The sequence below is a fragment of the Aotus nancymaae genome, unplaced genomic scaffold (assembly GCF_030222135.1).
Source record: "Aotus nancymaae isolate 86718 unplaced genomic scaffold, 86718_ANA_hifiasm-v0.15.2.pri h1tg000010l, whole genome shotgun sequence".
Lineage (NCBI taxonomy): Eukaryota > Metazoa > Chordata > Mammalia > Primates > Aotidae > Aotus > Aotus nancymaae.
The window spans coordinates 14061243-14084177 of NW_026988421.1; the positions used below are offsets into that span (position 1 = coordinate 14061243).

Below are 22935 nucleotides of genomic sequence, written 5' to 3' on the forward strand. Positions count from 1 at the left end.
GGTAGCATGTGACGGGGTGGAGAGAGGAAAAGGGCATCCTCTGGATTCATAATCTGATTCTTTTCCTGAAAAACTTTTTACTAAGTCTTAAGAAAGCTCTGTACCTGGAAAGAGACCAAAAAGCCCTATGTAGCATTACACAATAAGGTGTTAATCACAGGGTTTTCAGGAGAAAACAAATTTTATGCTAAATGTGGCTGCTTTCACATATGCTTCGTAAACTGACTTCCCAATTCTATAGATTTGACAGACCCATTTTATTGGCAGGTGAAATGGAAATACAGTGGATGTGTATTTGTACTTAATGTTTATATTTCAACGTGGAAGCTATACCTGAGTAGGTGATCCACCTCTGCCTGGTCAAAGGGTGGGATGCCCTGGAGCTCGTGCGTGATGCTGCCGTTGACCCACTGCACAGCGGTGCTGACTGCACTGGCCCTCTCTGCCTCCTCCACCTCGGCCAGCTCGGGCAGAGCATTCTCATGGACTTCAAAGTGAGTTGAGATCACTACAGAACATATGCTCTGAAAATAATATAAATGTGTTCTACACGTTCCTTACCTCTCCCAAAAAGAGGAAACTAAATGAACCCAGGTTTTAAATGCATGCAATTTTACCACCAATTTCAAGGGAAGAATGAGAATATATAATTTTCTTTAAGATATTTTTATAGCTGTTGAAACATTGTGGAACCCAGCTTCATAGAACATTTAAAATACCCGTAGAAAAACCCTACGTTGAACTTCATTTTTATCACTACCTCTCCAATAAATAATGGCAAAATGCAGATTTAATCATTATTATTCTCCTACCAGAGACTATAGCAAAAATTATTTCTAACAAATATGTAGCAAAGTGAATTAAAATGAATTGTTAAAACTATTAAAGTAAATTATTTATTTAGGTCAGTCTAACATCTATAAATAGGTAAATAGACTAATTTATAAACCTACACATAGATTTATAGAACCTATCACATGAGTCATGTCAGAGTTTAAAAACTATTTTTGCCTCATTCCTTTTATCCATGTTGGATCATCCTTGTGCTAGTATGTCATGTCTGTATCAAAGTTACACTTAGACATAATAAAGCCCTCATGGTTGATTGTATAATTCATGCTTACATGACTACCTATGAAATACACATATATTTCACAAACAGTGGATTTCAAAACATTAATTTTCTACAGTTTATACAAGAGTTGCTAATAAATGTAGTGGGGCCAGGACATTAAGGAACACATTTAAACTACTTCATACCTTGGGAAAGTTTTGAATGGTGCAGAATATTTCTACTTGCAGGGTTGGAAGCCCCAATCCATCCAGTACGTCTTTCCCCACAATTTTGCATATGGTGGGAGGCTTTGCAAGTTTAGAAAAGCAGTTTGCCTTCAATACACACAAAAGAACAAAAATCATCTGGTTCAAGTTGGTGTTTGGAAAAAAAAAGTCACAATACCACATCTAATTTATCTTCAAAAGGTCATTCACATTGACTGTAGTTTCTACCAAACCTCTCTCTGAGTATTCTTCCTGATGCCAGGATTAGACTAGCAGTTCTGTGAGAAATGCCCTGCCCTCTCATACTGAGATTTGGATTCACCCCACTCCCGAGTCTCTGGTACACGGGGCAATTTGGTTTATGTTGAACTCTCAACAGAAATTTGCAAACATTTCTTAATTTAAAGGCCCTGTGTCACTATTTAGCAGGACTTATTATAGTCAATTCAGTTGCCTAAGCTATCCCTCTTTTCTTTGTTTGAGACTGGGTCTTGCTCTTCACCCAGACTGGAGTGCAGTGGCACCATCATGGCTCACTGCAACCTCAACCACCCAGGCTCAAGAGATTCTTCCACCTCAGCCTCTGGAGTAGCTGGGACCACAGGCACATGCCCCCACACCTGGCTAATGTTTATTTATTTTTTGTAGAGATGGGATCTTACTATGCTGCTCAGGCTGGTCTCAAACTCCTGGCCTCAATCAATCCTTCCACCTCAGCCTTCCAAAGTGCTGGGATTATAGGCGTCAGCCACTGTGCCCAGCCCCCTTGATTCAAGATACAGAAACCAACTGGTTTCTAGAACACCATGATGCATTTACCTTTAAGAAGCCTGCCATGAGCCGATTTTAATTCCTCTCAGTGAGGCATGTGATATTTTAGCGGTGAAGACTTACGCAGTAGCTATATCTTACCATCAGCTCATGCACAGTCCCGTGTATTCAAAGAGGCTTGTTGGGAACCTTAGTAATAGCAGTTTCACTGAGGTGGAAAGCAGAAGTCATTTAGAAGTGATCTAAGAAAGAGACTGAAGAAAGAGAAGCTGAGGTAGAAAGCCCACTCAAGAAGCCTGCATAAAAAGGTTCAGGGCCGTGTTTCTGTGCAGAGGAAAAGGAGCTAGGAGAAACTGGAAGGAGGGAAGGTGAAGGCACACCCTTATTGCTCTCTTGATTACTAGATAGTATTGGGCTTTGCTTTCATTTAGCAGACCAGGTCTCTGATCTTTCAGTTCAAAATCCAGTAACTTCGACCTGGACAACAGGTCATATAATACCTACAGTGACACACCAGTTCAGAGGTGGGGCCCCAGAAGTATTTAGCAAGAGCTCATTTTCAAGCTATCCATGCCTTTTTTTAATGGTGGTTTGTATGTTACGGAGCAAGTGCCTAAATGAATTTAGAATCAGGAGAGGAAAAATGCTATTTAGCTTACACTCTGTTTGTTATAGTGAGTTCAATTTAAGAAGCACCAAGCACCTATAATGTGCCACATGTGTTAGCAGAGGAAGGGAACTAACATTTTTAAAGTGCTTAATATGTGCTTTGAAAGAGTGATTATGTCTTCTTTATCACTATATCAAAAACCACAGGGCCTGACATATATAGGATTCTATAAATTAAATCTTGTATAAATTAATAAATGTCAGTTACATCCCTGGGCACTATATATACATTGTATCATTACATTCACAACACAACTCTCTAAGGTATGTGGTATCATCTCCATCCCACAGATGAGCAGACTGAGTTCCACAAAAATTAACCATCCAAGATCACTTAGCCAATGTTTTCATTATCTACTACTTTGTAACAGACCTCCCCAAACCTTAGTGGTTTAAACCATTAACTTGCTCATGATCCTGTAATCTGGGAGGAGCTTCAACTGGAAAATTCTTTTCATGGGCTTGTTTGGAGTCCCTTATGCAGATGTAATCATCTGGAGGCTTGACGGAAACCAGCATATCGAAGCTGTTTTCACTCAATGTCCAGTGCCTCACTGGGATGGCTGGCACAGTGAGGGGCTGGCTGGGCATCTGTCTCTCTCACAGGATATTCTGAGGGGTCTCGTATCTGTCAGGATCTTTCTCTCCACAATCTCTCTCTTTCCAGCAGGGTAATTGGGACATACTCATAGCATGATGATTAGCTTCCAAGAGGACAAGCTTCAATATGCCAGCACTTATCAACTCTCTGTTTGTATCGTGCTTGCCAAGGTCCTATTGATTAAAGTAAGTGACGTGACCAAGTCCAGAGTCAGTGTGGGAGGGACTTACAAAAAAGTGTTCACACTGGAGGTCTAGTTCCTTGAAGGGCCATCAGTGTAACGCTATCACAGTGAGGAAGTGGCGGAGCTAAGAATCAAAACCAGATCTGCCATATTCCCAATCCAAGACTCTTTCAATCATTAAGTTTTGTGATGATGGAATAAATTGTATTGTTATTGCCTGCAATGATCTTTACCATGTGTGAACTCCTCTAATATGTCTGTCTTAGTTTGTTCTCACATGCTATAAAGGACCGCCTGAGACAGTAATTTATAAAGGAAAGAGGTTTAATTGACCATGGCTCATGTGTGAGGTTCCATACAGCTGGGGAGGCCTCAGGAAATTTACAACTGTGGTGGACAGAAAAGCAAACACATCCTTCTTCATGTGATGGCCAGAAGGAAAAGTGCAAAGTGAAGTCTAGGGGTTGGGGAGCCCCTTATAAAACCATCAGATCTCATGAGAATGCACTATCAAGAGAACAGCATGAGGGTAACCACCCCCATAATTTAATTACCTCCCACAGGGTCCTTCCCCACAAGTTGTATGTGGGGATTACGAGAAGTACAATTCAAGATGAGATCTGGGTGTGGACAGAGCCAAGCCATATCAGTGTCGCAGAGGGACAGACGAAATCATATTGGAGCTGAACACTGGAGGAGGTATAATGTTTCAGTGGCAGTCAAGGGGGCGATGTGGAGAGCACATACTTTGGGGAGAGGAAATAGGACAAGCAAAGAGGAGAAAGGTAGGAAACTTCTGGCTTTAGGAAAAAGTCAGTGATTCGGTGTAGAGAAGCAAGGCAGGGGAGTGGGAGATGTATCTGTTACCAGAGGCAGGGGCTGAGCACTGTGAACCACACACATGAAGGCCAGCAAGCAGGGGAAAGCCACAGGAGGTTTCTGAGGAAGAGAACTATAGTCAGACTTGCATGCTAGGACACTGTTCTAGCAGCACTCTGCAGGATGGGCTTGATAGAGGGAGAGACTAAGTGAGAGTAAGCACGGCCAAAACTAGAGCAGTCAATAAAAGGAAAAGGAGGTTGTTTTTTTGCCTCTGCAATTCCTGAACATCTTTCAAAGTCCAAGCCAAAGGCTTCCTGGATATACCGCCTCCAAGGATCTTTTCCATCCCTGAATTCCTTTATTAGCATATAGAGATCTGTCCCTCAATCTGGCACACAGTCATCTATCACCTTCTCTTTTGCTCCAATTATTTTATATATTAGTGACTTTTGTCCCAAACTAAGATATAAGTTCCCTGAGAGCTGTACAAACAAATATCCTGGCTGCCTAATAGAATGAGAAGATCATTATACTGGGGAACAAGAGTTCATGTTTGCTTTTTTTTTTTTTTTTTTTTGAGACAGAGTTTCACTCTTGTGGCCCAGGCTGGAGTGCAATGACACGATCTCGGCTCACCGCCACCTCCGCCTCCCAGGTTCCAGCGATTCTCCTGCCTCAGCCTTAGGGATTACAGGCATGCGCCACCACGCCCAGCGAATTTTGTATTTTTAGCAGAGACGAGTTTCTCTGTGTTGGCCAGGCTGGTCTCGAACTCCTGACCTCAGGTGATCCGCTTGCCTCCGCCTCCCAAAGTGTTGGGATTACAGGTATGAGCCATCACACCCAGTCGGAATCATCATTTTTACCTCATCGTAGTGGTACTAAGGATTAAGTGAGTTATATCATGCAGCACAAGGGGCTCCGTAAACCCCACACTCCTCCCCTTTTGTAGGCCATGAATGAGGGGAAAAAAATCATTCCCGGATCATCCTTCATATCAACTGCCTCAACACGACGTTGTTTTGCATCCTGATAGCACATCTGCTTCTTCATAGCCCTCATTCTGCCTGGTGTTCACATTGCCTCCTTGCTTTCCCTCGCCACAGTGCAAATTCCTAGAAGCCCCAACCACACTTGACTTCCAGACGGTACGTGTGGGTTACTACTTTTGGATCTGGGAGAAAACGCGTTTGCTTCAACTGCTCACTGCTTAAGGTTAAGGTATGTGCCAGATCTCGGGGCTGGGCACAGACTCGGAAGGTGATAAGAAAAGGCCCCTCTTCCTAGCAGAGGCTCACAGGCTGCCTAGGGAGGCTGCCTCAGGGGCCTAGAATATACGAAGGACATGCTGTAGGCACCCAGAAGGACGGTTGGTCCAGGGTTACGTGGGCAAGGCTTTGGTCTGAATTTTGGAGTTTAGGGAGGGGGCTGGTCAGATAGAAGCAGGCATCCCGGCAGAGGAGCCAGTAGAATGAGACCCCAGGCTAGGCTGAGGCCAAGCTGTAGCAAACACCAAGGTGTTCATTCTGTGGTCAAAAGGGAGCTGCTGAAGGTTGGTGAGCTGAGCTGGGGGCATTAAGGTCTGTGTTAAAAATGACAATTGGCAGCCATGAGCGGCGGGCCGGACCACAAGCGGAGAGGCCCCTTAAGTAGCGAGGAACCCTGCCAGGCCCTGGGCTGTCGCCGCAGGTCAAATCCGCCTAGAGCCCTCCTTTCTCCTGCTGCTTCCTTTCCACTACTTTCTCTGGGGAGATCCTTTCGCCCCAGGGTATCCTTCCCGCTCCTTCCCTCCAGCAGTGCCCGCCTGACGCAGACCCAGGGCCCGGGCAGCGCGCATGCGCGACTCTGCGGCGCAGCGCACCGCGTTACCGCAGCGCTGGGCGGGGGGAGAGGGGCTGGAGGAAGGAGGTCGCTCGTCCCAGGTCCCTACCAGGTGCCCGTAGACGTCGGCAGGCTGTAGGTAGAAGGTTGAGTTGAGCAGCTCTTCCAGCCTGCGTGGAACGTCGTTCTCCCGGTAGTACTCCATCGCCTGCTGCTTCAGCTTCTGCAGCTCCCTAGTGGTCCCACAGCTGCGGCCGCCGCCTTCTTCCCCCATGGTAGGAGATTTAAAAGGCTATAGCGGGGTTTAGCCTGGGGGCTCACGAGCGTCCTTGCTGTCGCTAGGCAACGCAACGTGATCCCGACCCCCAGATCTCGCGAGGCGTTCAGGCCTAGGTTGTTCTGCGGCAAAAGCTGCTCCCTTTCTCGGAGCCAGAATGGCTTCTGCGCCCGCTCGCCTCCCTCCTCTCCCTGCGGGATTGGGTCCGGGGTGTCTGGGCTCCTAGACTCCCGGGACTAGCGCCCTCCCAGCTTCGTTTTTCACCACTTTTCCCCGGCGATTTTCCAGAAGGGGAAATATTTAACGACCTCATCAAGCGCGTTTTGCCGGAGCGCGGCAGCCTTAGCTCCGACTTCCAGCTGGGGTCGCGCGCTCGGCTCCCCTTCGCCCAGCGCCTCAGGCCACCCGGCCCACCCCATGCGCCCCCTAGCTCTCTGCGCTTAGTGAGCTCCTCCAGGTTGCTAGGGTCGCCTGTGCAAGGCAGGCTCACTCTACTGGGGGAGGGATGTGGGAGCTCAGGACATAGTTCTGAGCTGTGGCAGTCTCAGGAATTCTTTCATTAGGCTCATGTTTATTAACTACTTGCTCTGAGCCGAGTCGTGTGCTGGCTGGGCCTGCTATGATGTCCAGGAGAGAAATGGCCACTCACCTTTCCTTGGGATGTTAGTGGGGGTGAAAACAACGGAATGAAAAAAAACCAGTGTGGGCTGAAAATATTTGGGGTGAACCCTAAGGGATGGTTGTGGTTTGGGCAGACCTAAGGGTGGGGGGTGATTCAGGCAGGACATGGGGAGGTAAAACGAAAATGGGGGAATGGCCTTAGTTCACATTCTCTCTCCAGAATGCTGCCTGTGTCATGCCCTTTTCAATCCAAAGTGCCTTCCTGGCTTCACTGCACCTGCCAGGTGTCATACGATTACAGAAGTTAGTGTGTGTCCTCAGTTCTAGATACTTCCAATGCTGCAGGAGTGGGCGGCGATGGACAGTATGTTCTTGTTTTACTCTCGCCCGTTTATGTTCCCTACCCAAATAGATGAGTTACAAGATGTGTGCTACACTTTGCCCCAATGGAAAACATCATACCTACTCTGCCTGTTTTCTGAGTCACTTAGCATAAAATGAGAAAGTGAGTGAGAAAGCCCTTTGAAACAAGACAGTTATTTTCAATACATGCACGTATGATGCAGATGCATAAAAATGTGATGCTGTAAGTACTGCTGTGCAGCCCAGACATACACCTTCCAAACTTCCTCCGTGTTCTCTCTGCTCTCTTACGGAACGTCTGACTGTCTGTGTGTGATAGACCATCATGAACCTGGCTTCTCTCCTTGCTAGATGGAAATCCCCTGACAGTAGGAGCTGAGTCTGTTATCTTCACATCTACCACGGAGCCTGGGGCCCTGCAAGGGCAGAGTATGTGCTCTGCTGAATAGGTGTTGAATGAACCCTTATGCAAAATAAGCCGGTACTATTGCTGTTGTTTCCATTCCACCTTTTTGCTTTTCCTCATATATCCCTGGAAGAAAGGCACCTGCTTCTCTCCTATGCTCATCCTTGAGTGCACAGGTTGAGTCCCACATCAATGAAGCCACGTCCACAGTCCAGCTCCCACTCCAGCCAGCCCTTCTTTCTGAACTCTTCCCTCATTTGCTGCCTGGACCACAAAGTTCAGCCCTCAGGGATGTGTTAATTCATTTGACCTTTCAATGGAAGATTGCGAGTATCCTGGGCTGGGACCACCATGTCTTAGAGTCTCCCCCTGTAACCCATTTGCCTCAGTTCCAGGGGGACAGCAACTTGGTCTCTCTTGTTCACCACTGTGTCTGCAGCATCGTTACATTACTGGATTGAATAGCTGCTCAGTAAAGATTTGGTGAATGAATGAATGGGTTTTACACATAATAAACGGTTAATAAGTACTTAACTCACAATCAAACATTTTGAAGGTGAGTGAATCATGGGTACACCAGCCTGGCTGGAGCAAAGGGTTTCTTTTCAGGAATAATGAGAAACAGGTTGGAAAAGTAGTTTGAGGTGATATTATGAAGAGGCTGGAATCTCATTTTGTAAGAGAAGAAAGCAACCACAAATTTCTGAATATAGGAAGGGTAAGAAATAAGTAGGGTTTTAGGAAGTTAACTTGCAGCAGTGGGTAGCTTTGATGGGTTTTTGTTATACAGAAAACAAGAGACAGAGGCAGAAAATTGTGTGTGTGCAAGGGCCTAAACACTGATGGCAACCATGGGAATTGATGAGTAAGAGAGAATAGGAAGGATGGATGTAAAAGGCATTGAGTGGTTGGTTGTGGGTTTGGGGAAGCAAAGATGACTATTGAGGATACTTGTAGAATTCTGTGATAGTTAATGGAAGTAGGATGAGTGCATCATCTGGTTTTGATGGAGGCAACATGATGCATTGGGCGTTAGATGTGTAGAGCTTGAGGAGCATTGGTATCCCAGAGGAAAGGGAGGACTGAAGATCCAGATAGACAACATCCGCATAGCGTTCAGAGTTGTAAGAACAGACAAATTCTTTGGAGGGCAAAGGGGGAAACATCGTTTTGAAGTAGGACCTAAATACTGGGGAAGGAATATATTTAAGACATAAAAGGAAGGCAAGGAGCTACATCAGGAAAAAGGGTTTAGAGAAAAAGGAAAAAGTCAAAATCACAAAGTCTAAGGCAGAGACTTTAGGGAGTATTTCATATGTATGTGTTCGTGTGTGTAGAACTGCATAGAAAAAAGTCTGAAAAGATACATATCAGCGTGCTAATTGTGTTGTCCCAAGGTGATGGGATCACCAGGACCTTTTATTTTCTTCTTTTCATATATTGATAGTATCTGGTTTTCCTATAGTGAATGCATTACTTGTATAGCCTTGAAAAATTACATTTACAGTATTTGAGAGAAGGATGTTAAAGTTCCAAGAGGATGACTACTTTAAGAAGAAATCTCAATTGTTCCCTTGTAGACCCATTTCATTTTCTCAAAAAAAAAAAGTGATAGCATGTGAAGTCAAAAAATCAATTAATAAATAGAAACTACCATCCTGGTCAATCAACTTCTGTCATTCACTCAATCAACAAATATTTATTGAATGCCCACCACGTGCCAGACACTGTTCTAGGCACTGGGGAAAGAACAGTGAATAAAAGAAATTCCTTCTCTTCACTGAATTTAAGTTCCAGTGACACTCCAGTAGCACTTATATCAGAGTGAGTCATCAGGACAAACTGAAATCATAGATGTGAAAGCACGATTGGTATTGACAGATCCAGGTAAATAAAATGATTATTCATGAATATTCCATTTTCTTATTTTTCATAGATATTAGGAAATGTTTATGGGGTTTTAGCTATAAATACACTCATATATATGCAGATTTTATACATACTTTACACATTCCTTGTTTTAGTGTCTTGGTGATTGTGTTTCCATTTCATATTGAGATTGAATGTCTAAGGGTACTTGAGAAGGGTCAGGTGTATTGCTAACCCTAAACTTAACTAAACTGGGGAGCCAAGGATGGGAGGGAAGAAAGGGGAAAGAAGAGGCTCAGGAGATTTAGAAAGTTTCTGCAACATATTCACACAGAGAGGGTAGGACTGTGCTCTCCTGCTTTAGAAAAAGGCTATGATATTAGAGGATACAGTCATGACTGTTAACGTCCCATGAGTCTGTAACTGCACTGGAAGGCATGTATGGCGTGTGACAAGAAACACTTGTCTGGAAATGAGAAGACTTAGATTGGAGTCCCAGCTGCCCCTGAGATCCATCTATGTCAGTAAAAAGAGGTGTTTGGACTGGGTTAGAATTTCCTAAGCTTTTTGAGTATGAAGGCTCCTTTTAACAACAATAATAAAATTCAGCCCCTCCCCCAATGTAATAGTAGTTATATATAATAATTATAAATTCAGCAGTATTTCTAGAGGCATAATATATTTTTATTCATGGAAATTTCACGCATAGGAAAAGGGATACATTTGTGGGCAAGCCGTTATTCGGTGTCGGGGGTGTATTTGGTGTCTTTGGAGTGATGGGCCCCTTGCACAGAGTCCATGGGCTTCCCGGTGGCCTCCTTAGAGAACCCCTGAACCAAGTCTTTCCATCTTGGATCTCTCCTACTTTGTAACTCTAATTTAAGATATCAGGATACATTAGTCTGTTCCAACTTGCTAACTGAAGACCCTTCATAGAGAAAATTAACAGTTCTTCAGTCTACATTTCAAAAATGATTTCTAAGCTATGTCAGACATTTCCTAAATGAATGTGGATGAAGAAGACGCATTTGTTCGTTTTTCCCTAATCCTGTCCAGCACCTTTATTTAAATTGGAACTTGTTTGCCGTGACTTTGATGTTCATAAGTGATTATTTAGATGTTATTTTGGGGTTGCTATCAAGTGCTTGTTAATTCTTATTTCCTACACTTGACATCTATGATAAATATCATTTTTCATAGGGAAGTAATGAACATGAGCACAGGTGCCTTTAATCAGAATCATAAACTGGAGATAATAGATGGAAGATGTTGCCTTTTCCTCATCTGGAAAATGGGAATAATAATGTTAACTGTCTTTACTCAGTCATCATGTGTAGGAAATAAGATTCCTCATCTAGAAAATGGGAATAATAACGCTAACCATCCTCACCCAGTTGTCCTGAATAAGAAATATGATTACCAAGCTAATTGCAAATACAAATAGCTGTAAATTAAATGCTAAGTAAAAAAAGTAGGAATTATTTTGCTAATAAGTCGGGAGGCTTTTAAGATTTTTTTTCTTTATTAATGTCAGTTGGCAGTAGTCATTACCACTATAATAGTAATAACAGCAAAACCAGCCAAAACAACAGTTGCCACTATCTTTGATTGGGCACTTTTATATGCCTGGAGCTTTACTTCCATCATTCCATTGAATCTGCAGAACAGCCACAAAAGGTAAGTGATTGGCTCAAGGTCACACAGTTAATAAATAGGGGAGATGGAATTTGAACCCAGCTCTGACACCAGGGACCTTGTATTTCCCATTGTGCACACTGCCTCTCAAAGCTAGAACTCTCTTAGGTTCCACTGTCTCATGCTAGCTGTTGCTAGACTCCTGTCTGTCCTCTTAGGAGGAGCCAGTTGAGTCGCTCACTTGGCGGTCTTGAAGAAAGAATGCTCAGTAAGTGGTATCTTGATCATTGGTTCTCAGTCTGAGCCACACATTAGAATCACCTGGAGATTCTATTGGCTTCTACCAGAATCTAAGCACTATTAGAATTTAAGCACCATGAAGAGATTGTTTATTTTATTCATTGCTACAGTATTGAATGTTACTGACTATTGGGTCCTATCCCAGACCTATTAAATTGGAATCTCCAGAGGGTGGGGCCCATGCATATATATATATTTTAAATATATGATATTAATATGCAGCCAAGGTTGCAAACCACTGCTCCAAAAGATTTCTCCATGGATCAGGTCAGAAAGAGAATAACGAAGGCTTCCCCCAGGAATGATTTATTGATGGAGGAAGCCAACAAGGCCTAGGAAATCAGAGTTCATGAGTTCAAATCTTGGTTCTTCCAGTTCCCAGTTGTGCGACCTTTTTACAAATTATTTGACCTTTCTGAGCCCATTTCCGCACTAATATTTTCGATTTCATAGGATTGCTAGGAGATGTAATTTTAAAATCTGTATCAAATTCTTTCTGCTGTGGCTAACATATAGTAACTGGTTGTGTTGTGACCAAGGAAATGAAGGAAAAGGAAAATGTAGTATTTTGGCAGTTTTGGAGTATTTGTCTGAAAACCTTTATTTAGCTTGTACTGGAATCCAGACTGAATTGAATAAAAGGGAACCCCATTTTAAAAACAGTATCAGTGACCTTTTGAGGTGATTACGCCTCCTGGTAATCTATCACTTTTATTTTAGCCTTTAGCATTTGTGGAGAATTGTAAAGTTAATGTGTTGTTTCTCTCTTGCTTCCCAAATAAAGCAGAAAGCTGGAGCCATAGTCATAATGTGAGTGTTCAAAGCTGGCATCCTGTCAAAGGCTGTTTTAGATTCAGCCTTCCGGTCATTTGTTCAAAGGCCTTTGACACTGAAGACCAAAAGATACTGTTGGAGATGCCACTGCTGGCAGTTTAATTAGTATTTTTCAGAATACACACAATTTCTATATGGGCAGAATGAAACTGGAAGTAGGGCAATTATTCAGTGACTTCAGACAGTAAAGAGCAAAGGAAAAGATGGAGCAAAAGAAACTTTGCCATTTTTAAATAGATTTTTTTATTTTTATTTTTTTAGTAGAGACAGAGTCTCGCTTTGTCGCAGAGGCTGGAGTGCAGTGGCGCGATCTGGGCTCGCTGCAACCTCCGTCTCCTGGGTTCAAACAATTCTCCTGCCTCAGCCTCCCAAGTAACTGGGACTACAGGCACACGCCACCAAGCCCAGTTAATTTCTTTTGTATTTTAGTAGAGGCGGGGTTTCACCATGTTTCCCAGGCTGGTCTCAGACTCCTGAGTTCAGGCAATCCACCCGCCTCGGACTCCCAAAGTGCTGGGATTACAGGCATGAGACACCGTACCTGGCCTTAAATAGATAATTTTTTAACTTTATAGAAGTAGCTACAACTTAAAGGTATTTTTGTAACATAATTACAGGGCTAATAAAACAAAAGGAATACATATAAAATACCTTAAAAAGGCCAGGTTTTCTTATTTGTACTTCTTTTATTAATATAAAAATAGCAAAATAAATAGTATGATTGTACGTATTGTGAGTGAAGAAGATGTTAAATGTATTTTCCACATAGAGGGCAGCAAAGAAGAGAGAGGAAGAATCCCAGTTAAGAGGACCAGTTAGATGTTTTATCAAGTTATGGCCAAAAAAAAAAAAATTGTATTCTCTGTGACTCTTGTAAATATCGATTGGGTTTGTTTCCTAGGCCTTGAGAGTTCCATGCCTGTTTTGTTGCTGCACTTGAATGAGTGTTAATACATTGTTTGACTGTTGTAATTAAACTTGAGAACCTGATTGAAGGGGATTTTAACTTCCTTGAAAATGTACTCTAAGTTAATCTGCTTAAGAGGAATTATCTGTTTCTTATTAGCAAAATCAAAAGACCGCTCCTGCCTCATAACACAATTTCTACAGGACTGGTTATGAGTCTTATGGTAATGTTAAACTTTCAAAAAGTATTTGGGGAATTTAAAAAATTGAGTTGTCAACTTAGGACTTGATTTTAAATTAATTATTGGCAAAATGTAGAATTTTTTTTTCGTTATGATGTTGTTTTCTCTTTTTCTGCCATAATTTTGTCTTTTAGAGTTGGCAGCTATTTTTTCCTGAGAAGTCTTACAGCTACAGCTTTTTGAGTGTTAAGAAAAAATAGTCACAAATGCAGAATGAGAATTGTTTTTCAAAAATTGTATTTTAGAGGAGTAAATTCTCAGTACTTTTTTAGCAAATAAAATTATTTTAGGCAAATTTACTAGTATTAATTTAACTGCATCTCTTTTGTATATGACAAACATCTATAAATTATTATAAATGAAGCCCTATGTACTTCCAAAATTATTTAGGTGATACATGTGAATGAATCTCTAATGTGTTAGATTAAATTTCTGTACCAGATGTTAAAAAATACATTGAATTGTGTTGAATGCTGACAAGGAATAATGCATGATTAATCCTGTTTTTAGTTAAATAATATGATTATTTTATGATTGTGCATTCAACACTTTAGATAGAGGTTACAGAAATAAAACTACTGATGATCAGCATCCATTTCTCAGAAAAATGTTTCTATTAATACTTAAAGTTTAGTAAAGATAAAAGACTAAAATATTGTTTCTAAAGTGGAAATGCTTTTATTGTGTTATTATTGATGTTTGTTTTTGGCCTGAGCTACAATTTTAACTGCTACAGTTGGGGGATAGGAAAGACTAGGAAAGTGCAAGAGAATCTGACACACAGTTGTACTCAGAATGGAATAAAGAGTTGTGTGTATTAGGAGAATGTTGTGTGAAGGTACTTTCACTTGAAATAAATAACTGAGGCAAAAGTGTGGTTTGGATTAGAAGCATCTGGGTGCCTGCCCTCAGCCTCATTTCTTTTTGTGTGCTTAGAGATCTGGCCAAGGGAAGCAGCATGAGTAACCCAGGCTTCACTCTGTTCCACTGCCTTTACCGGATCTATCAGAGCGTCCCGAGGGACCGCATTTGTTCAGCAGCTACTGTGTGACTGTTGTGAAAATTGGAGTTGATCTGTGACCAACTGATTGATTTAAAATGTCACTGAGCGATCCAAGGTAGTCATCCTCACAAAGCTCACAACCATATGTTTGCGTTCTAGTCTTACAAACTTTAGGGAAACTTGAAAATGGGAGAAGATAGTGAAACACACTCAGAAGGTAGGAATTCCATTTGAGTTAACCTTAGATCTCTGTACTTCCTAAAACATTTTTCTATGTCTAACATTTTAGAAGCAGAGTTTCTGTTTGAGGGAACTAGTGCCACATTTCTTTTTGATGTAAAATGATTCTCAGCCAACACTTGTTGAGATTCCTATTAACTGTGGGTCTGACCGGAACTTTCGTTGCCTAATCATAAATACTTTCTTTTCTTTATAGCTAAGCTGGCAGGAAAAATGCAGTTCCTGTGCTGATTTTGAGAATACAGAATCAAATACAAAATCAAAGACTATGTTTTTATAGGGTAAGAACAAAGGGCTATAACTTTTAAAGAATGATATTTGAAATAAATAAAATGTGTATTTATCAATTTATAAGCTTTAGAATGAATGTTGTTCTGTGTATCATTTATTACTTTACTGAAAGTACAGCCACTTAAAATTCTGAACCAAGAAATTAATATTTGCAAGAGAAAATTATCTGTTCATTTAGTAGTTTTTTGTATACATCTTATAAACCAAATGCTGGAAAATTAGTTGTCTTTCTCAGAGATAATTATAAATCTGCAAAACAGGATATGCAATCAAAATGAACTCAAAACAGGAACTCTCTTTAATTTATATTTGCAAGAGACTTTATCTCCAAATATTATTATGTGAGGAAAAAAATCACTGTATTTTGTTTTTAACTAAAAAGAACTGGCTTTCCCGTCTGTATGTATGCTGTCTTGAGTCCAGCTTACTAGGAGCATGCTTTGGACTTTTCACACTCTTTCAAGCCCCAGTCATTTAAAAAAAAAAAAAAAAGAAAAAAAAAAGCGCTAACCTCTTGGCACAAAACTAGACCCTGGTGGGTACATCAAATGTTACACACATGTCTGTACCCTCTTGGGTTAAGGCTTAGCTGCCACATCAGGATCAGTCCATATGATTACTATGTTTATGATCATGCAATTACTATGTTTATGATCATATGATTACTATGTTTATGATCGACCCACCTTGCTTCCAAATTGAGACTTTAAGATTATACACGTCATGCCATCCTGTCTCATCTACTTTTGACAAAATGTGTAGGTGAGATTTTAGGGTCTTTTTTTTACAAGGCATCTACGAAGTCCTTTGGAATCAGTCATACTTGTGTTGATTACTAAAGTGCATCTATTTCAATGGGATATTTTTAAATAAGCTGTAACTTTGGATGGATATTATTGGAGGAATGGAGCTGTGATCCCTGTCAAACTGAGGAAAACAAGGGTATGGGAAGACTCCTTTGGCTACTTAGTGCTTTGTGACTTTTGAAAGAAAGGGAACTTTGCAGCATGTAATTCTAAGAAAATTGTAGGAAACAGCAAAGTAGAGCAAGGCTCTTCGTGGGGGAGGGGAGTGAAGTCTGTGCTCATATAGCTTCGGTAACATCTGACCTGATCCGAAACACTGGAGTCGAAATATTCCTTTAGAATGATCTTGTGCATTCTACAAAGGCATAAAATAGTAAAATCTGTTTCTTCCTTTAGCCAGTAGTTCTCTATTCAAGAGCTATAAAATAAGGTTCAGATTGATGTCATTTTCCAACTGGAAAGTATGTTCACCTTATGTATTGAAAACAAACATTTCAGCAAGTCCTGTTACCCGCTAGCCTGACTGTTAGCTTTTTATTAAAGTATTAAGGACCTTAACATATCTGTACGTTAACTTTTAGTAGATGAAATACATATTGGTGACAAATGAAAACACATGGGGATTTTCTAAGTACGTAAGGTGCTCAGGTTGAAGTGTGTGTGGCTCTCACTGCATAAAGAAGTTGGCAAATATGAATTATGAAGAATTTAGCAGTTACCGCTCAGAAAAATCACATATTAGCCCAGGTTATAATTCTCATCTCTCTCTACATTTAACCAGCTGTGCCTTGACAGAAGAATAAGGCAACATTTTAAAAAATGCAGTCTTTTTTTTTTAAATGCAAACCCCAGCATCTTTACAAACCCTCTTTTGTATGAAGTTGAAACAAACTTAACTGAAGGTTAAATTGTACCTTGTGAAGTCAGATGGTTTAAAATGTGCTATGGAGATCCACGTGAGGAATAAGATGTAAAGCATGATTTTGTTGTCTTTGAACTTTGGAATTCTAGGCAGACCTCTTGCATCATGTACAAATAAACCAAAAAGGGGCAAGCTTGGAAGTGAAACCAGTCCCACGGTTGCTGTCAGATTTGACATTCATTCCACTGATGATGTGTTTGTTTGGTTTTTTTTCTCCACTTCAAATGTTCTGTTTTTCATCCCCCCAAACGGTGTTAAAACTGTCCATGCACACTCTCACTCTGGGAGTTCATGCGGAGGACACTTGGCCTGAGGACCAGCAGTAGGCCAACCACCCCTGCCTCCCTCCCATGCAGAATGCCACCCCCTGGCCCTCCCATCACACCCTGGCTTGCTGTGCTGCTCTGTACGAATGGGGTTTCTGTTTCCAGCCTCGATAGTCCAGGCTCTTCTCTTCTTGGATGCATGGGCTTGATTCAACCCACTTTCCTCTGCCTTGACCACCGATCAAATAGGCAAAGCTACTAGAAATTGCCATGTGAAGTAATTTACACGTACTATCCGTTTCCCATGACAGTATATAAATCTTTGTTTTTATTTAAGGGACTCAGAGCCAAGCAGAACTTTTGGAGTTATTAGTTTCATATTTTATTTAGTTCTGTATTAATTATCAAATTAAACATCTAATTATATGTGTCATTTTACAGACAATTTAAAAAAACCTGCTAGTATGAGCAAATAGAAACACATTCAAATTCTGGGTTAAAAGGCTGTCAGCATAATTCTTCATATTCGGGAATCAGTTTATTTAATGGGCTTAGATTTAAAGAAATTTTTTTGCTTTCTTTTTACTAAATAGGCAGATAAAAAAATACCTTTTATTATACGTAGGAAAATATCTTTTATTATATACAGTATATTTTGATATAGTATGTGTTATTGCTCTAGCTCGATATCATTTATATTCTGATAGTATTAAAAGATTTTAAAATCTAAAATCCCCAGTCTCAAAATTCTAAGAAAAAAAAAATGCACGTAAGTGCAGCTGTGGAAGTTGTACCATTACCTTGATTTAGCCGCACAAAGTTCTATGGCTTTTTCAGATTTATCATCATAAACGGCCTTTTTTTAATAGCTCACTTCTCTGTGCTCTTTGTCAGTAAGTGGGCAGATGTTTTTGCCTTTTTATAAAAGTGCAATAATAGGCATGTCTGCTGCCTTTCCTTCATCAGCTAGAAGAAACATATTCACAGCTTATCCTGATGACAGGTGATTCACCTGAGCTTTGTTCCAGATTGGTAGCGGGCAGCATGGCGTGTCGCAAGTGGCCCTTCCCACCAACTCAGTTGAAAAAGGTCTCTCTCTGATTTAGATAGAAACTTACGCTTTCACCTGTTGGAGAAAAATGAAACCATCACTAACCGTTTTTTATTTTGTTGGCAGGTTCATGCCTATTACAAAGTGATTTATCCCCAGGTGAATTGCTCCTTCACATTGGTGTGGCAGTGACTATTTAATAAAGCTATTTATGAAAACTCCTTAAGTGTGTGGTCCCCGTTCCCACAGTGTGTCACTGCCGCCGCCAAGTGACAGGTCTGAAAAATCAGCAAATCTTAAACAATTAAGGCATCAATTCCTCCTTCCCAAACCAAGGCCCCTGCTTCCTCCTAGATAAAGATACTGTCTACTTCTGTAAGGAGAAACGAAGACCCTTTCCCAAATCACACTGGACCTATATGAGTGTCCCTCCAACCTCATGGCGTCTCAGAGAAGAATGGCATGGGTGATGAAGATGAGAATTTCTTTCTCTGAATGAATAGATCTAATTTTAGGGTGGAGGGAGTTGTGTGTGTGTGTGTTTGTTTAGTTTACCACAATCTCACACAAAAATCATGCCATACAGCAGGGAAGAAATTCTCTGTCTTAAAAATCCACCAGTCACACCAAAAATTTGTAACCCCAGGAACACACAAATACTTGGGGACGTATGCAAAGACTGTTCTCTTCTGCAACCTCATTCTTGAACGGGGCTAAGAGCTTTTCAATTGCTGTGACATTTTCAGCCAGGGAAGTAGTAGTTGTTGCAGAGCAATGTTTTACAGGCAATTACTTTATATGATCAATGGAGCAATTCCCCTTCCAGAAAGGAACCAAAGCGATCTAGTTAAATCATTAAAGAGAGAAAGAGAGTGGGAGAAAGGGTCTATCTCATTAGCAGGTGCCAGTGCTGCAGGCTCCGTGGCGGCATACAATGTCACTGGCCCTTTAAGACAATGACTGTGCTCCCTCCACCGCTGCCACCCCCTCCCCTGTAGCTGTTGACAGGTCTAAACCTCCCTAGCAGCCCATTGTGGCCGCAGTAGGAGGCACCTGCAGAAAATGTGCCAAAACCAAGCAGGGAGCAAGAGCTTTTCAATAAGCTCCGCAGCTGGAGAGGAGAGGCAACACTAAACAAGCAGCCTGGGCCCAGGCATGTGATGGGAAAAGGGGTCAAAAACAGACACCTCCTATGGGCTTTCTGAGCACTGTTCGGTTCAATTTGCTGACATCTTCTAGCTGGCTTTTCTCTATTTGCTTAATATGCTGAGGTATTTAGCTTAAAAGCACTAAATGCCCCATCACGATGAGCCGTTTTCCCTTTCCCCATTTACTGTTATTAAGGATGCTTTCCAGCATTTTCACTCTCTTTCTGCCCCAAACCAAGATTGTTTTCTTTTGCTCTTCTCTCGTGACCACTCACAGGCATTCTCCACCACACACCGCCTGCTTGATTTTACTCATCTTTAATTCAGAGAGGAGTAAAGCTCTCCAAATTTAGGATCTGTGCTACCTTTGTAAAGCACACACTCCTGACTGCATTCAGAACATGCGTGGAAGCTGATTTCTTGCATTCCAACTAGTAAACATGTATTGTGCATCTACGGTGTATCCACCAGTGTTCACGGGACTTCCAGAAATCCACAGATGGACGAGACATGCTTTCCCCCTTGTACTGTTTAGGACCCAACAGAGGGAATGAATAGCTAATAGAACTGTGGGTTTTCGGAATTTGTTTTGCACCCAGTGCTTGTCTTTGTAATATCTACAGTCCTTTTAAGAATAAATAGGCGTGGAGGGAGAGGACAGGGAGTGCCCTGGGATGGGCTGGTGGTATATTGGCTCTGTCAAGTGTGCCTTGGGGAACCAGAGGGCAGATTCTGAGTGTCATCTGTCCAGGGTAAATGGAGAGAGAATCGGCTTGGTTCCTCAGTTTTGGCGGCTCTGGTCTCCACAATTCCTTCCATGCACACAATGCTTCCCGGTTTTTGTGACTTTCCATCTATTTTTTTTTTTTCTTACTTGATGTAGTAAGGCATTATCTCTATCTTGCAGATGAAAACATCTGAGACTCAGGGCTAAGCACCTTGTCCAAGGCCACACAACAAGTAGGTGGTAAGTGTACAGGCCTGCCAGGGACCCAGCTCCTCTGCGCCCACCTAAATCTTTGCTTCCCTCCTGCCAGGTGCTGCCTCTTCAAACTGTCAACCAGCACGGGTGCGCGACTTAAGAGCAACGTGGAAACAAAGCGACATTTTCACAGTGCAACTCTTTTCCCCCCTCCTACAGATGGAGAGTGTTGGCGTGTACGGATTCTGTGGGTGTAAAGCAAAGAACAAAATGAAGTGTGATTCAAGGTGGGAAATAGCCGCTTCAGGTAGGAAATGAACTAATGCGTGTAAGTATCATACTGGCATCTGAAATCATGACCCCTACAGCCTCATTCCTGTCGAGAGGGACTAGGTACATATAGAACTGGGATGTTTAAACTTCTGCACGTGTAAGATGTTTGCCAGACCACTGCTGCAAAACCTGCTTGTTCAGAACACTAACAAATGGGAAGAGGTTTGGGAGAATTTCAGAGGCACCCTTGAGTCAGAAAACAAATTTGTTCCCCACCTATCCAAAGCCTAGAATCATCGCTGGCCACACTCACACGCATAGATCGTGGACCTAGCATCCGTCTAGCCTGCCGGCCTCACGCTGTCTTCCTGCCCTGCTCTGGTGGCCTTGGGAGATTGGCTCTGTGAGGGCCCATACAAAGGCAGGAAGAGATGGCCTCTCGCTCTTCTGGGCTTGTTTTTGCTTTAACATGTCTCTCCTCTCAGAGGACTGGTCCTCTTCCTTCTCCTTCAGTGCCTCCCTCCAATTCTGGAGAAAACAAGTGGACTATTCATGTAAAAAGAGAAAGACTGAGAAAGGGAGGGGGAGATGCCACCGACAAACTCCATTGAAAGCCACTGGCTGTTCATTTACATTCACACTTTTAAAACATGTTAACTAATGATGTTAAATGGTTTGCCAAAGGTCCTGGCAGGTCAGTTGTAGAAGTGTCATTTCTGCCTAATTAGGGCTCTTGTGGCTGCCTGGGGGCTCCCAGTGCAACCAGTGACAAGCCGAGAACTGACAGCTTCAATTGGAGCCAATGGGAAGGTTGAGCTGGTCGTGTTTTCCAACTCAGCCAGGTGTTTGCTGAATGGGGGAGGGGCCTGGCGAGATCTGAGCACTTCTATGATCCTTTTTCTTTTGCTGCTGCCTCCCAAGTCCTTCCCCTTTGCCTGTCTTGTCTTGTGTCAAGGTCAAGAATGGGCTTCGCTAAATCAGCAATTTGGGTTATCTCTGGGAGGCCATTAGCAATCCCCAGCCCAGACGTTTCAAGTGGTCTCAGACCCCAGATGCTAGATTTTTATCGGAGAGTAGGAAAAGAAAGGGAATGCTTTAAGTGAAAAGCAATAGTAGGAAGAAAACAAAACAAAACAAAAAAACCCAGAAAACTATATAGCCCTAAAAGTGTTAAACTTCTGAAGACATTCATAATAATAAAATTACTTAAGAAGAAAACCATGAAAGCATCCTGATCAATACTTTAAATACTGGAAAAAATAAAAGACCATGGTGAAAGCAAATCCTGTAATATTCAATGGGACAGACAGTACCTCTCACACAGTAGTTGCTCAATAAATAAATTTATTGATTTGATTTGGTTTTTCAGGAGAAAAATTATTATCTGAGAAACAAAGAGTGGTTGAGATTTTGCTCTCTTTCACGCTTGCTTTAACTCTTCCTATCATGTTCTTTGAATTTCTCAGTTGACCACAAAATGCTTGCTAAGTTGCAGTTCCACATTATGGGTTGACATGATTATCTTGTTTTTTGTTTTGTTTTGTTTTTTTACAACTTAAGCAAAATACCATTAATTCTCACCACCCCCAGGCTGCAGCAGCTACCACACAAAGAAGCAGTCCTGTAGCAATGACAGGACATCTGTGTCCAGGATTTGGATTTGACGAACTGGCAGATCCCGCAGGGATGACGGCACTCCCTAGTTGTGTCTGAATTGGACACACCAGCACTTGAGCACACACAAACGCACGTGAACAGACGGAACATGTTATGGGCCTGTTAGCCAAGGAATTAATCCATGGGCATTTGGGGCCAGTGTTACGTTAAACTAAAGGGAAAAAGTGAACTGGAAAAAGCAATGTTTGTTTTATGAAAATCTCAGACCCAATCCTTAGGTAACGGTTTTGGAAATGAGGGTGTCTAAAACAAAGGGCGTCTGAAACTGGTTTTTCAGCATCCTTTCCTTGTCTGATGACCTCTTTCCCACCCGCTGCCTCTGTGCTCTTTAATATGGAACAGTGAAAATGGGGGCCAGAAAAACAGATTGTTGATCCCTGTTGATTTTATCAAAGGAAGGTTGGATCAAGCAAGACGGCATAAATAAACACGCCTAGGACAATTCCTGGCAGATATCAGGTCCTCCATAGCAGTGAGTTCTCTCCCTGCTGGCGTGAGTTCTTGATGGTTGGAGACCATGCACCGTTCTGTGCGTCATGTTATTTGTTTGGCCCGATAGCAGGTGAGCTACTGAGTGAAGACAGAGACTGGAAACTAATTCAGCTCTGAATCTTCAGCACCTGGCATGGAAGGTGCCCAGGACATATTTGAAAAAGAGAATTAATAGAATTGACCAATAGGCTGACCTCCTGAATGATGAGTGAACATATTGATCAAGAGGTATTCAAAACAGT

The 22935-nt window shown here is 41.9% G+C and overlaps 2 protein-coding genes across 4 annotated transcripts in view; one reads left to right on the forward strand and one right to left on the reverse strand.

The window, feature by feature from the left end:
- Positions 1-6726, reverse strand: part of ENO4 (enolase 4) — a 33383-nt gene extending 26657 nt beyond the window's left edge. The window contains exons 1-3 of one of the 3 annotated variants that reach the window (XM_012448037.2): positions 6259-6726; positions 1261-1389; positions 334-524 (exon numbers count right to left, since the gene is read on the reverse strand). In XM_012448037.2, coding sequence (XP_012303460.2) covers positions 334-524; positions 1261-1389; positions 6259-6423 — 485 coding nt within the window. In that variant the 5' untranslated portion in view covers positions 6424-6726. Of the gene's footprint in view, positions 1-333; positions 525-1260; positions 1390-2193; positions 2262-6258 lie in introns of those variants that run through there. The other 2 variants (XM_012448039.2, XM_064373805.1) reach the window with 2 other exon arrangements.
- The window catches only part of HSPA12A (heat shock protein family A (Hsp70) member 12A), a 180552-nt gene continuing 163841 nt past the window's right edge, over positions 6225-22935 (forward strand). The window contains exons 1-2 of the mRNA XM_012448034.3: positions 6225-6424; positions 20471-20558. Of these exons, the coding sequence (XP_012303457.2) occupies positions 6422-6424; positions 20471-20558 (91 nt within the window). The 5' untranslated portion in view covers positions 6225-6421. The remainder of the gene's footprint in view (positions 6425-20470; positions 20559-22935) is intronic.